Source organism: Vombatus ursinus, unplaced genomic scaffold, assembly GCF_900497805.2.
Source record: "Vombatus ursinus unplaced genomic scaffold, bare-nosed wombat genome assembly UNPS02014818.1, whole genome shotgun sequence".
NCBI classification, from domain to species: domain Eukaryota; kingdom Metazoa; phylum Chordata; class Mammalia; order Diprotodontia; family Vombatidae; genus Vombatus; species Vombatus ursinus.
In genome coordinates, this window is record NW_020954596.1 from 10,320,724 (window position 1) to 10,336,170 (window position 15,447).

The following is a 15,447-nucleotide window of genomic DNA, read 5'->3' on the forward strand; positions in this document are numbered from 1 at the left end:
TACGTATCTGAGACACTTCATGTAAATTGACTTGTATATGCAGGTGCATTTTTTGTGAAGATATTTAACATATTTTTACTCTCAGAAGCAGGTGTGTGTTATTGAACAGTAACAACAAAAAGGAAGATCGTTTTTTAAAAAATGTGACCTACAGTGCCTTTTTAGTGCCTTTAATGAATCATTACAAGTTTTTTTCTTCCCAGAGATAAAGGACAAGATTTTCATTCAGGTGAAAAGTGAAGGCAAAAGTTGAAGAGCCTCAAGTTGGTTACTCTTTAACGTGCAGAAATATCAAATCACTTTATTGTTAGATTTGGTATTTAAGTTAGTTAGGGAATCACAATATCTGATGTTTGATAGCATCAGTTTTAGACCTGTGCCGTTTTTGTGGAAATAAAGAGAATGGTTAGAAAAATCTGTGATGTAGCTGGATGGAGTTGAAAGATCTGGCTTCCAGTTCTGGCTATGCCCCTTCCTAATTTATTGATCTTAAGCAGGTCACTTATTGTTTCTGAGACTTTGTTTCTTCATCTGTAAAATGGTAATAATACCTATAGCACTCATCTTACAGAGTAGTTATAAAGATTAAGTGAGATAAAGTGTGCCTTGGAATCATAGATCTGTAAACACCAAGGCTAAGCCCTTCATTTTGTAGATTCGATTCAGTTAAATTCAGCAGGCGTTTCTTTAGCTCCGTTATGTGCCAGACACTGTGTTTGGTGTTGGGATAGAAAGACAAAAGTGACATGTGTGTAGAAATTAAATATAACACATGTATATATATGTATGTGTGTAACACAATCTATACATATACATACCTCAATATATGTATGTATGTATGTATGTATAAATAATTTCTGGAAGGGAAGACACTAGCAACTGATGGGCTGATGGGGAAACTGAAGTTTGAAGTCCAGAGAAGTTAAATCACTTGTCCAGGGTCAAATGAGTAGTAAACAGAAGAACAGGATTCATTCTCAAGTTTTTTGATGCCAGATTCAGTGTTCTGTCTACAATACCATGCTCTTTTGTCAAAGTTCTTCATAAAGTAAAGTACAACGTGAATATAAAGGATTATTATTATGATTATTATCTGACATTGTTCCAGAAAGACATGAAGAAGAAAGATCTTAATATGTTAGGGGTTTTTTCCTTGTTTGTTTTAATCACGGATGCCTTCTTACTCTGGTATAGAAACACAAATATATTAATTTAAAAATATGCTATGAAATGTAAATATAAGACATTTCATAGATGAGTTTAAACAGTAACCTTTAGACAAGTGATATATATCAAGGACAGATTTTTAATTTTTAAAAATTTTTTTAAATTTAAAAAAATTTTTAAATTTTTCTTCTATTTTTTCTTTTCTTTTATTTTCTTTTTAAAAATTTTTTTATTTTTAGTTTTCAACATTCACTTCCACAAGATTTTGAGTTCCAAATTTTCACCCCATCTTGCCCCTCCCCCCACCCCAAGATGGCATGCATTCTGAATACCCCTTCCCCTAGTCTGCTCTCCCTTCTATCTCTCCCCCCCTTCTCTCTCTCCCTCCCTTCTCTCATCCCCTTCCCCACCTGTTTTCCTGTAGGTCAGGATAGATTTCTGTACCCCATTTCCTGTATTTCTTATTTCCCAGTTGTATGTGAAAACATTTTTTTAAAACATGTGTTTTCAAAACTTTGGGTTCCAAATTTTCTCCCTTCCTCCCTTCCCACCCACCCTCATTGAAAAGGTAAGCAACTCAATATAGGTTATATATGTGCAGTTATGCAAAACACTTCCATAGTAGTCATGCTGTGAAAAACTAACTCTATTTCCCTTAATCCTATCCTGCCCTCCCATTTATTCTATTCTTACTTTTGACCCTGTCCCTCCTCAGAAGTGTTTGCTTCTGATTACCCCATCTCCCAATCTGCCTTCCCCTCTATCATCTCCCTGCTCTCTTATCCCCTTTCCCCCTATTTTCCTGTAGGGTAAGATAGATTTCTATACCCCATTGTGTATGTTATTCCCTCCTTAAGCCAAATCCTATGAGAATAAGATTCACTCATCCCCTCTCACCTTCCCCTGTTTCCCCTCTACTGTAAGAGCCTTTTCTTTTCTTTTTTTTTTTTTGAGATAATTTACCCATTTTACCTCTCCCTTTCCCCTTCTCCCAGTATAATCGTCTCTCACCCCTTCATTTTATTCTCCAGATATGACCCCTTCATCTTCAACTCACCCTATGCCCTCTGTCTGTCTATCTATCTACATATAATTTTTTCCCTCCAACTACCCTGATACTGACAAAGGTCTCATGAGTTACAAATATCATCTTTTTATGCAGGAATGTAAACAGTTCAACCTTAATAAATCTCTTGTGATTTCTCTTTCCTGTTTACCTCTTCGTGTTCCACTTGAGTCTTGTATTTGAAAGTCAAATTTTCTATTTAGCTATGGTCTTTTCATCAAGAATGCTTGAAGGTCCTCTATTTCACTGAATGACCATTTTTTCCCCTGAAGGATTATACTCAGCTTTGCTGGGTAGGTGATTCTTGGTTGTAATCCCATCTCCTTTGCCCTCCCGAATGTTATATTCAAAACCCTGTGGTCCCTTAATGTAGAAGCTGCTAAATGTTGTGTTATCCGTATCCTGATTGTGTTTCCACAATACTTGAATTGTTTCTTTCTGGCTGCTTTCAATATTTTCTCCTTGATCTGGGAACTCTGGAATTTGGCTACAATATTCTTAGGAGTTTTCCTTTGGGAATCTCTTTCAGGAGATGATCGGTGGATTCTTTCAATTTCTATTTTGCCCTCTGGTTCTAAAATATCAGGGCAGTTTTCCTTGATAATTTCCTGAAAGATGATGTCTAGGCTCTTTTTTTGATCCTGGCTTTCAGATAGTCCAGTAATTTTTAAATGATCTCTCCTGGATCTATTTTCCAGGTCAGTTGTTTTTCCAATTAGATATTTCACATTGTTTTCTAATTTTTCATTCTTTTGGATTTGTTTTACAGTGTCTTGATTTCTCATAAAGTCACTAGCTTCCAATTGCTCTATTCTAATTTTTAAGGAAGTATTTTCTTCAGTAACCTTTTGGACTTCCTTTTCCATTTGGCCAATTTTGCTTTTTAGGGCATTCTTCTCCTCATTGGCTTTTTGGACCTCTTTTGCCATTTGGGTTAGGCTATTTTTTAAGGTGTTAATTTCTTCAGTATTTTTTTGGGTCTCCTTTAGCATGCTGTTGACTTGTTTTTCATGATTTTCTTGCATCACTCTCATTTCTCTTCCCAGTTTTTCCTCTATTTCTCTTACTTGCTTCTTAAAATCCTTTTTGAGCTCTTCCAAGGCCTGGGACTGATTCATATTCTTCTTGGAGGCTTTGGATGTAGGAGCTTTGACTTTGTTGTTCTCTTCTGGTTATATGTTTTGATCTTCTTTGTTACCAAAAAATGATTCTGTGGTCTGACTCTTTTTGCGAGGTTTGCTCATGATCCCAGCTAAGTACTTGAGTTTTAAACTCTTTGTTAAGATAGGGGTCTGCTTCCAACGTGAAGAATGTACTATCCCAAACTTCAGGGATTTGTACAGTTGTTTTCAGAGATACTTCTAAGGACCTGTAAATTTTCAGTTCTTCCAAGGTGGTATAATAAGGGGCGAGGTGTTTACTTCATTCCTGTCCTGTGCTCTGCTCTGTGAGTGACCACAAGCACTCTTTTCTGTCTTGGAACTGTGAGGAGGATTTCCTCTCTACTACCACTACAAGCTCCACTATGCCAGTGCTCTTCCTCGCCCCAGGACTACCACTCAGAACTATGACCCAGATCCAAGCACGGGCAAAGCAAGAGATTCCTGCCTCAGCACTGGCAAAGAGATCCCTGCAATTGCCCTCTGATCAGCCACTGAATTCCCCCGCATTCTGTGGGCTGGAAGCTCAGGTCACAGCTGATGTCCCGGGGCCATGCTCAGGAACTGGGGCTGGGACCTAGCTTCTCTCTGTCACCGCAGAAACAGACTTTTCCCACTGACCTTCTAAGTTGTCTTTGGCGTTCATGGGTTGAGAAGTCTGGAAACCCACAGCAGCTGCCTATGATTCAGTCCTCTGAGGCCTGCTCCAGGTTCTCTGAGGCCTATGCGCCCATACCAAACAGTGCTTCTCTCCCAGATTGGCGCGATATACCTTTCTGATCAACCATCTGGGTTGTCTTGGGCTGGAAATTTGTTTCACTCTATCTTTTTGTGGGTTCTGCTGCTTTAGAATTTGTTTAGAGCCATTTTTTTTAACAGGTATTTGGAAGGGTTTGGGGAGAGCTCAAGCAAGTCACTGCTTTCATCTTGGCTCCCCAGATTTTTAATTATTGACAGGCCAAAATTCTAGCAAAAATAATCTTCCCTTCTTGGTAATTTTTTGTATCAGATAATGAATCATTGAATCTGAGAGTTGAAAGGGACTATCTAAGGTCACTTAAAACAACATTCCTCCTTTTTCTTTCTTCAGAGCCATCTCCAGGAGCCTCTGCCTCATGATTGAACCTCTAAGGCAGAGTGTTTTTCTTTAAATTTCTCATTAGAATAAATAAATGAATGAATTATATAAATATAATGAAACTTGTAAAAAAAAAAGTCAGCCACTGACTAGCCTTTTGGTACAGACAGGTAGCACATAGTTCTGCATCAGATTTCAGATATCAGTGGGAGTCTGATGCTGTGAATGCCTCCGTGATCCAAAGAAAAAGATTAGTGGCTGTGACTGCCTGGTCCAGGCCCTCTAGTATCTCTCACTCTACATCATATTCAGTCTTTCCAAATAAGACTGTTACCATCATTTTGTACCTGTAGTTAGCACCTTTCTTCCACTTTGTTCAGGTAAAAATACCTCTGCCTATGACTCAATATGCTTTACACATAAATGAAGGGGAGGAGGGAGGGAAGGAGGAAGGGAGAGAAAGAGAGAGAGAGAGATTGGTAATGAAATTAGGCATTGTGGATATTTGTAGGAGCAAGGGCTAGTCATTGATTGAAGAGTATAAGATTGAATCGAGAAATTAATGTTCTGCTGTGGGTCTGGATAGGTGAAGCAGAAGAGAAGACAAGACTAGAAGAGGTAGCATGTCCCTGACATCTTTCTTTTTATCAAATGGTCATGAAATAAGTATATTGTCTTTGATTGGGTCTCAGAGACAGCAGTATTAGGCAAAACTGCATTACCAGAAGGCAGTTAGTTCCATATGAACAATGTTATAAATGGATGATGAACTTAAAATGTTATTATAAGTTTTGTAACATCCTGGTTTGTGGTGTATTACAATGATATTATTATATTATGCCCGTTGTGTGTGAGTTCTCTATCCTAGTAAAGCACAGATTTTGTCAGACTTTTCATGTGTTACTGATGATAATCTCAGGACGTGACTGGCTGAGTACAAGAAATCACTGTGTCATTTGGCCGTTTGAACTCATGAAACAACAGCAATAAATTTTAAAATAGCCCATAGTTTTGTACATTGGCCTTCTGTTTGTATGGTTACAGTGCTTGGGGGCAAGAAAATATGCATAGGGCCTTAAGAAACGCAATTTTAGATTGTCTATAAACATTACTTTAACTGTTGGTTATATAAATTGAGGTTCTTGTCTACTGTCCAGTGAGTTAACATACCACTAAAGAAACACAACCCTATCGATATTGACATTCTTGCTATAAATGAAACCAGAAGACCTAAGAAGTTTGAGCTAAATGGAAGGATCCTTATGGATTGCCCTTGGTGAGGCAAATAAATGAGTTGGTTTCATTCTGTGTTCAAAGACTATAAGAAACATTCTTTCATGTGATACTTGGTCAGCTTGTTGTGAAATACTTATTATAAGCATAAACCAAAAGACCAGCATGAAGGTAATTTCAGCTTAGGTATGTGTCAACATCCGTATAGAAGATGAAGAGGTAGAGAAATTATATGAAAAACTTGATCCTCCAGACTATGTCAATATGTATTTTAATACTTGATGTCATGCAAAGGTAGGCATAGGAAAGGATGGTTAAAAAAAAAAAGTTGGAAAATACAGTTCAGGAATAAGAAATAAAAGATGCCAAAGGTTGTGAACTACTCAGAAGCTTTCCACTCATATCTTATGAATATTTTATTTTAGAAAAGATTTGGAAAGTTACTGGTTGTCACGAATACCACAACACATCAAAAGAAATGAGACCGACTACATCATATAAGGCAGGAAATAACTGATTACCAATGTGGTAGTCATTTCTGAATTATTTGTCCATGCATTTTCAGACCATTAACTTGTTAGAGCAAAGGTCAAAATCAACCCCAGACCAGAGATGACTATGTATAATTAAAACAGCTTCAGTCTTAATTATTCAGATAAACTATTGATTTTTACAAAATCTCACATCATTTGGATTTCTTCCCTTACTATCTCTGTCATTCATGTCTTAGATGAAAAAGTTGGGCCTTCTCCTTCACTAGTATAATCCATTCTTCACTCAGATACCAGTGATTTTCCTGTATGTATAATCATGTATGACCAAGGCACCTCCCTCCCCACCTCAATAAACCCTAGTGGTTACCGGTCACTTCCAGGGTCTCATGTAAAATCTTCTGTTTCTTAAAGACCTTCACAACATGGCCCTATCCTGCATTCCCAGTATTCTTACACTTTCCTCCCCTCTGTATAATATATGATTCAGCAACACTGCCCTTCTTGCTGTTCTTTTCCAATGTGAACTCCTGAAAATGACAAGTGTTGGAGGTACTATGGGAAAACAGGAACATTGATGCTCTGTTGGTGGAGCTAAGAATTGACATAGACATTCTTTAAAGCAATTTGGAACTATATCCCAGGCATATACTCCAAAGAGATCAAAGAAAGAGGAAAAAGACTCATAACAGGACATGTAAATGGATAAATAAATATGAAATAACTTGAAGAAGGAGAGTATACTAACAACTGAACAAAGTTTAAATTCCTTTACCTTATGTTAAAGGTCTTTCACGATTTGACCCCAGTATACCTTTCCAACCTTTCCTCCTACAGCTACCCTTTATATACCCTGTGCTTCTGCCAACCTAAATTATTACCATGCCCTAAGCGTTCTTTCCTCCCTCTGTGCCTCTGCTTGTGTCGTTTCTATTTGCAATTTCTAACCCCCTGCATTGGCTGTTCAATTCACCTTTTATCTTTGTAGTTCCAGTTTAGATGTCATCTCCATAAAGTCCTCCCTGATTCTGCCCTTTCTTATTCCATTCCAAAGTAATTTGATCTGAACTCCCACAGTACTTTGTCCTTGTGCATTGTCAAGTTCTGCTTTGTTTAAAACTGGTCTTATCTTTCCTACTATTTTCTATTGAGGGGAGGTGCTTAGTATTTAGTATAGTGCCTTGCCCATGGCAGATATCTAAGAGAATGAATGAATGGCCCCAAAGTGTTTTTTTAAGAGAACTTAACTTGTAACTTTGTGATGAGTGCTGTACAAAAAGAACATGCAGTTTTACCTGGGAAACACGATTTCTAAGGCCTGCTTTCCCCACTAGGACCGTATGCCTTCTTGCTGCAATCATTTAAGCAGGTTCTATCAGGAAGTCAGGAGTAGCAAGGGTATCATCATACCTGAAGTCTAATTGGAAGCTTGGGAGCAATTTAGTCCCTATGTACTTTCTCAGTGATCTTATTAGTTCTTAAGCTTCTTCAATGATCCTTCCTCCATGCACAAGACTCCTAAATCTACATATCCAGCCTTTATCTCTCTCCTGAATTCTAGGTCCCATATTGTTAACTGTTGCACATGTTCACCCGGATAGCCTGTAGGGATCTCAAACTCATCAAGTCCAAAACAGAAACCATTGTTTTTCCCATTCAACCTACCTCTCTTCTAAATTTCCTCATTTCTAATGAGGTCACTACCATCATTTTGGTGAATTAGGTTTGAACCCTAGGTGTTATCCTTGACTCTTCTCTCACCACCCATAGCCAATCAGTTGCCAAGTCTTATTGATCTGACTTCATTTACTCACAAAACTGTCAGCATAGCTCAGACCCTCAACAAATTTTTACTAAACTATTGCAGTAGTTTCTTAATTGGTCTCCTGGTCTCTAGCCTTTCCCCTCACCAGTCCACCTTTCCCACAGTGACCAAAATGGATATTCCTAAAGCACAGCTTTGGCCATATTACTCTCCTGTTCTAAAAGCTTCAGTGGTTCCCTGTTGTCTATGAGATAAAATAAAAATTCCTCCACTTGACTCTTCAAGTCCTTCAAAATCAGACTTTAGACTACCTTTCCAGACTTATTTCACTTTAATTACTTACTCAATAAGCATTTATTAAGCACCTCTTATGTTCTAGGTAGGAGCAGCTAGGTGGCACAGTGGATAGAGTTCCAGGACTGGAGTCAGGAAGACTCATCTTCATGAGTTCAAATCTGGCCTCAGACACTTACTAGCTGTGTGACCTTGGCAAATCATTTAACCCTGTTTACCTCAATTTTCTCATGTGTGAAATGAGCTGGAGAAGGAAATGGCAAACTAGTTCAGTATCTTTGCCAAGAAAATCCCAAATGGGATCACAAAGAGTTGAGCACAACTGAAAATGACTGAACAGCATGCTCTAGGTACTATGTTAGGTGCTGGAAATACAAAGACAAAGATGAAACAATCTCTGACTTCATAGAGTTTACATTCTACTGGAAGAGACAACATGCACATGAATAATAATATCCAAATATACACACCTTAAGTACAAGAGAATTTGGAGCAGTGAAGACACTTGTAGCTGGGAGATCATGTCAGACAGCTCTTCTCTTAGGAGTCTGAGGATGAATTTAGTTCTCAGCTGTCAAACATCATGGGAGGTATTCTATAAGAGCATTACTAAGTTATTGGTTAAGCAGCCTTAAGAACACATCATATATAACTCCCTGTCAGGAATGAAGTAAGAGCAAGCAAAGCGACCCAAGTGGAATGAGTGCAGCAGGCAGAGAAGAAAAATTTGAGCTGGGGCATTTGGAAAGAAAGCTGTGACTGTTTTTTGATCAAAGGCAATAAAGTTGTCTTTGAAGATAAGCAGACGTTTCTGTGCCTTGTTTTCCCTTTAGGATGAGAGGAGTTTGGCTTTGGGTTTCCTAAATTATTCTTCTAAATTTCCAAAATAATAAATAATGGAAACTTCACTGAGAAGAAAGAAGAAATGTAGGAGCTAGTGGTTATTTATACGCACCTGAGATGGTTTGAGATTCAAATTTTAGTTCTAATCTTAAGGTGATTTCCTTAACTTTTGGTGACATTTATAAAGCTCCTAAAAACCTGCACTACTGTGCTCGGGGTGATGGCACTCTAGCCTGATACTTGTCATGACCTCAGGAGTGTGGTTGCTCCCTCCCTGGCAGACATTGCAGACTGGTACTTTCTCCTCTCCACTAATTCTGGGCAGGGTTTTGTTCTCACTCCTTTACAGAAGAGCTCCTTAGTTGTTTTCCTCTTGTTCTTCTTGAGTCCTGCCTTTATGATGAAACTGAAATTCTAAATCCTTAGAGAATAACTAAAAAAACCTTCTCTTTTGCTTTTTAGGGTTCAAAGTTTGGACTTGGAATTGGCTTGGGTCATACTCCACAGCGTACCTCTACTCGGAGATCATTTGGAAGATCCAAGAGATTTAGTATTACTCGCTCACTTGATGACCTTGAGGTAACTTAACCTTAGGTATATATATATACATGTATGTATGTGTGTGTATTATATATATACACACATATACATACATGTTTAATTTTATCTACATTTTTTCAGTGACTGAAAACCCACTGTTTCATCCTTTCCCCTTACTACCCCCATTGAAAAAGAAAGAAAAACATGTAACAAATATGCATAGTCAGCCATAAAAACTTCCTACATTGGCTAAGTCCAAAAAGTATATCATGTCTCATTTGGGACCTAGAGTCCACCACCTCTCTTACAGGAAGAGGGGAATTAGGCATATATTTTTAATTAACTATTAAATAAGATTCACAAAATCATGGTCCCATTATCTCAGAGTTGGAAGGGACCTGAGACTCTTGTCTTGCCTAACTTGTACCTGACCTGGAATTTTCTTGATGACATGCCTGATAAATGACTTCTGAACCCATTACCTTCACAGGTAGTCCATTCCATTTTAGGGTAATTCAGATTGTTGAAATGGTTTCCCTTTGTAATAGGACTTCTGGAGCTGAACACAAGCTCAAACTACTTCCAATTACACATCACATATTGTCTTTTATTCTCATGGGAGGCAAAGACTCCTTGCAGATTTGTGAGACTGTTGAACAGACTTGATTTCCACTCATTTTTCCTAACTCGGCCCCCTGGGACAAGGAACAAGTCTTCCATTTGATGGTGCTTCACACACATTAAGACAGTCGTTATATTCTCACCAAGTCTTCTCTTTTTCAGTTAAAACATCTCTATTTCCTTCAATCAATCCTTGTTACTCTACTCTATATACTCTCTAACTTACCAGAGATGGGCTCAGAATAGAAAACAGTACTTTGTGTTCTGCGACAGGAGTACAATGGGACTGTTACCTCCCTAGCCCTAGGCACTATGCTTCTCTTAATATAGTTTAAGAGGGCATTTGTTTTTTTGCTTCTGACTACTGCCTCCTCCAATATGTGTTTCTATTAGCTCCCCTTTCCCTTCTCTTATCTATTTCCCCTCCTACTTCCCTGTAGGGTAAGACATATTTCTCTACCCAACCGAGTGTGTATGTTATTTCTTCTTTGAGCCAGTTCCAATGAGAGTAAGGTTCAAGTGTTGCCCATCTCCCTCCATCTCCATCCCTGTTTCCCCTTCATTGTAAAAACTCTTTTGTGCCTCTTTTATGTCAGATAATTTACCCCACTGTACTCTCTTTCCCCCCTCTCCCAGTGCATTCCTCTTTCTCATCCCTTAATTTTATTTTTTTAGATATCATCCTATCATATTCAATTTACACCTGCCCTCTGTCTGTGTGTACTCCCCCTAACTGCCTTAATTATGATAAAGTTCTTAAGAGTTACAAATATCATCTCCCCATGTAGGAATGCAAACAGTTTAAACTTATTAAGTCCCTTATGATTTCTCTTTCCTGTTTACTTTTTTATGCTTTTCTTGAATCTTATATTTGAAAGTCAGATTTTCAGATTTTCTATTCAGCTCTGGTCTTTTCATCAGGAATGCTTACAAGTCCTCTATATCATTGAATGTCCATTTTTTTCCCTGAAGGATTATGTTCAGTTTTGCTGGGGAGGTGATCCTTGGTTGTAATCCTAGCTCCTTTGCCCTCTGGAATATCATATTCTAAGCCCTCTGATCCTTTAATGTAAAAACTGCTAAATATTGTGCTGTCTTGACTGTGGCTCCATGGTATTTGAATGGTTTCTTTCTGGCTGTTTGCAATATTTTCTCTTTGATCTGGGAACTTTTCCAGGAATTCATGTTTTGGAGGGCCTGAGACCAATTCACATTTTTCTTTGAGGCTTTCCATGTAGCTGTTTTGACATTGTTGTTTTCTTCTGAGTTTGTATTTTGTTCTTCCTTGTCACCATAGTTAGCTTCTATAATCAGATTATTTTTGTTGTTGTTTGCTCATTTTCCAGCCTATTTCTTGACTTTTAACTTTATGTTGAACTTAGATTCTGCTTCTGGCTGGAGGGGGAATTGTCCCAAACTTAAGAGTTTTTTCTACTGTTATTTTCAAAGCTAGATCTGGGGAGTCTATAAGTTTTCAGTTCCATCAAAGTAGTACGATCTAAGGAGAGGTTTGATTACTGCTCTCCTGGCCTGTACTCTGGTCTGTGAGCAACCCCAAGCACTCTTTTCCACCTTGGAACTCTGCCTAGGATCCCCCTTAATGCTAGTGTTCCTTCTCTCCCTAGGATTGCAATCTGGATCCATTTATGGTCAATGCAAGAGAGTCCTGATCCCAGTGTCAGCAAAGGGTCTCTCTTTCTGACCAGCTGTCCGACTCCCTTACCATCTGCGCACTGAGAACTCCAGAATCTGGCACCGTTGATTCATTTGCCTCCAAAGCCTGTGCTGGACTGCACTGTACTTTCACTCCAGTGCACAGACCTTTCCTTCTGACCTTCTAAGTTGTCTTGGGCTGGAAAATTGTTTCTCCCCATCCTTTTATTGGTTCTGCTGCTCCAGAATTTGTTTTGAGGTGTTATTTAAAGATTAGAGCGGAATTTGGGAGAGCTCAGGCAAGTCCCTGCTTTTGTTCTGCCATCTTGGCTACTCCTGGCATTTGCTTTTTTTTTTTTAACTACCTTATCTTACTTATTATGCTTGTGTATTATGCTTGCAATTAATTTAAACCACCAGATCTTTTTCAATTGCTTTCTGGCTGCACCTCTTCTAATTTTTCATCTTGATTTTTTGAATCCAAGATAAGCTGTTTCCTGTGTACACTCTGTACTTATATCCAAGAATTGACATTTATCCTCATTAAATTTTATTTTAATAGATTGACACAGTATTTTAGCCTGTAAAGATATTTTTGAATGCTGATTCTGTTATTCATTGCATTATATATTCTGCCTCTCTTTTTGTCATTTGAAAATTTAATAAGCAGGCCATTTATACCTTTATCTGATCCCTTGGGCCAAATGAAGATCCATGGGGCACTCTAATAAAGACTTCTTTCCACGCTGACATTTAACTATTAATGACTACTCTTTGTCCAGGCATTTGAGCAGTTACAAATCCACCTAATGGTACTATATTGCCTAACTCACATCTCTCCATTTTTTCCCCATAAGAATTGCATGAATGATTTGCTTACATAATCTAGGTGAACTATCTGCAGCATTCTGCTGATATAGAACCTCTGTCATAAAAAGAGATGAGATTAATTTGAAATGATCTGTTCTTTTTTTTCTTCCAGTTTTTAGTGCCCATAAATAGTGCTTCTATGAATAATTGTTACTTATGAGACCTTTATTTCCTTTTTTAAAAAATTTTTTATATTAATTTATTTTGATTTATCAGTAATCATTTCCATATGCTTTTGAGTTTAAAATTTTTCTCCCCCTTGCTCCCCACCACCCTCCCCAAGACGGCACACAATCTGATATAGGCTATACATTTACATTCCTGTTAAACATTTTCACATTAGTGATGTAAGTAAAAATTAAAACCAATAGAAGGAACCATTGGAAAGAGGAAGCAAAACTCAACAGAAGAGAAAAAAAATAGCAATTCAACTTCCATAGTTCTTTCTTTGGATGTGGATAGCATTTTCCATCACAAGGCTTCTGGAGATGTCTTAGATCCTTGCATTGCTGAGAAGGGTTAAGTCTATCAAGATTAGTCATCGCACAATGTGGCTGTTACTGTGTACAACGTTCTCTTGGTTCTGCTCACTTCACTTAGCATCAGACCATACAAGTCTTTCCAGGTTTTTCTGAAGTCAACCTGTTCATCATTTCTTATAGCATAGTAGTATGGAATGATCTGTTCTTGATGAACACAAGTTGACTCTTTGTGATCATGATTACCTTTTCCAATAAATATTCTTATAATAGTAAGATCTAGAATTCTTCCAGGAATCTCTTCATGCAGCATCATGTTTCCAAGGTCATAGATAGGGGCTCTCAGTTATATCTACCAGTTCTTTCAGCACCCTAGGAGATAAGTTTATCTCATCTAGGTGACTTGACCTAAACGAGGACAACTTGGTACTCTCTTGCTCTCCCTTTACTTATCTTAGGCATCAAGTCCCTATTAGCCACATTTGTTCTGTCCTTTTCATTCCAAAGGTCATTATCCTTAGCCTAGAAAACAAAAGCAATATAGGACTCCAACAAGTCTGCCTTTTCTCTTGCCTGGTATTACCATTTCATCCACTCAGAGTAGCAGTGATCCTCTTTCTTCTTTGAACCTTCTCTTTTCACTCAAGATAGCACCACCGTTAGCCCTTTCTTCTCTCTTTAGTATTCTTAGCTAGCTTCAGTTGCTTCTGAGCATTGGCCTTCCAGACATTCTTTTTAAAAAAACTTAACTTTTTAAATTATAAACTTAACAAACATCAGCGAACGTGTGCATTTCAACATACAAACAACAGAGAAAAAGGATTGTGTATGGAATTGTGAACTTCTATTATGTAGATTTTTTAAAAAAGGTCTATATTAAATTTAACACAATAGTAACAAAATTGCCCTGCTTGTCAGTGTCCCCTTCTGAACTTCCTTCTGTTCTCTTCTGTATATTTTAAAATATCTTTCCATTGACTCAACTCATCTCTAAAAAAGCCCTGCCCCATAAAAGCCTTTTTTTTTTAAGGGGCCTTACTGCACATTTGTATTCATCCTCTGTTACCTAGCCTTGCTTCTGTCTTCTGTGTATGGCTCTTTAAAAATTTAAGCTTGTTGATGAGACTCGTTTGTGGATCCACTCAGGTCTCCTCAGACAATTCAGTCTTCCCTTTTTTTTTCCTCACTTCATCAGAATTATTTTTGTTTGTATTCAGAATTTTATTATTGAGAGCTTTCTATACCTCATAGTGTGACTTCCTCTATAAAATTCTAGTTCATGATATCTACCTGTCCTTCTTCAGTACCCTTTCAGATCTGGTTTCCCAGAATCCATGTAGAGCACATTTCAGACTTTTCTTGCTTGTCTTCTTCTTTGTTACAAACTTGAAGACAGAATGCTTGCTTCTCCTAAGGTTCCCACCATTTCCATCCCAGCAATCAATTCTTCTTAGGAGACTTCTTGGAGACAAAGTGAAATAATTTTAAAAAAAGCAAATTTAGCTAGTTTGTGTGCAATTTAACAAAACCAAATTTTTATTCAAATGTAAAGCCAGAGTCAGAATCCTTGTGGGGTAGTAACATGGTACTACCATGACAACTTAGAGTCAGAAGACTGAGTTTGAGTCCCAGGCTCTGCTATTTACCACCTCTATAACCTTGGGCAAATCACTTAATCTGTCTCGGTTTCCTCATCTGTAAAATGAGGAGATTGGACTAGATTAACTTTAAGGTCCTTTCTAGCTATAGATCCTAAAATATATAAATATACACATATATATTTCTCTCTCTGTGATATGTCTATATATCTATATCTTAGATATAGATATATTCTCTCTCTACTCACCTTACATTGTTAGGTCATTATTTGTATGCATATTGTATCCCCCCACTAGCAGACAATCTTTTGTAGGCGTTGTCAAGGAGTAAATGCTTAGTAAATATTTGTTGGCTTGAATGGAATATGTTAGAGAATGAAACTGAAACTGGTGTCCAGTGAGGAGAACTGATTTGCTGAAGGCTGTAGATTAAGGGTCAAATCTATAACTTCTGGGTTCCAGTTTAGTGTGCTTTTCGGTGTACTCGTCATATTTTAATTGGAACATTTAAGACACTTAAAACCTTTGGACATGGCAAGATTGAAATTTTCTGTATCTTGCACTTCTTTGTTTCATTGGATTATGAGAA

At 37.7% G+C, this 15,447-nt stretch overlaps 1 protein-coding gene across 1 annotated transcript in view; it reads left to right on the top strand.

The window, feature by feature from the left end:
* The window catches only part of RGS12 (regulator of G protein signaling 12), a 219,357-nt gene that overhangs the window by 22,602 nt on the left and 181,308 nt on the right, over nt 1-15,447 (top strand). Inside the window, exon 2 of the mRNA XM_027836387.1 lies at nt 9,560-9,676. Within this exon, the coding sequence (XP_027692188.1) occupies nt 9,560-9,676 (117 nt within the window). The remainder of the gene's footprint in view (nt 1-9,559; nt 9,677-15,447) is intronic.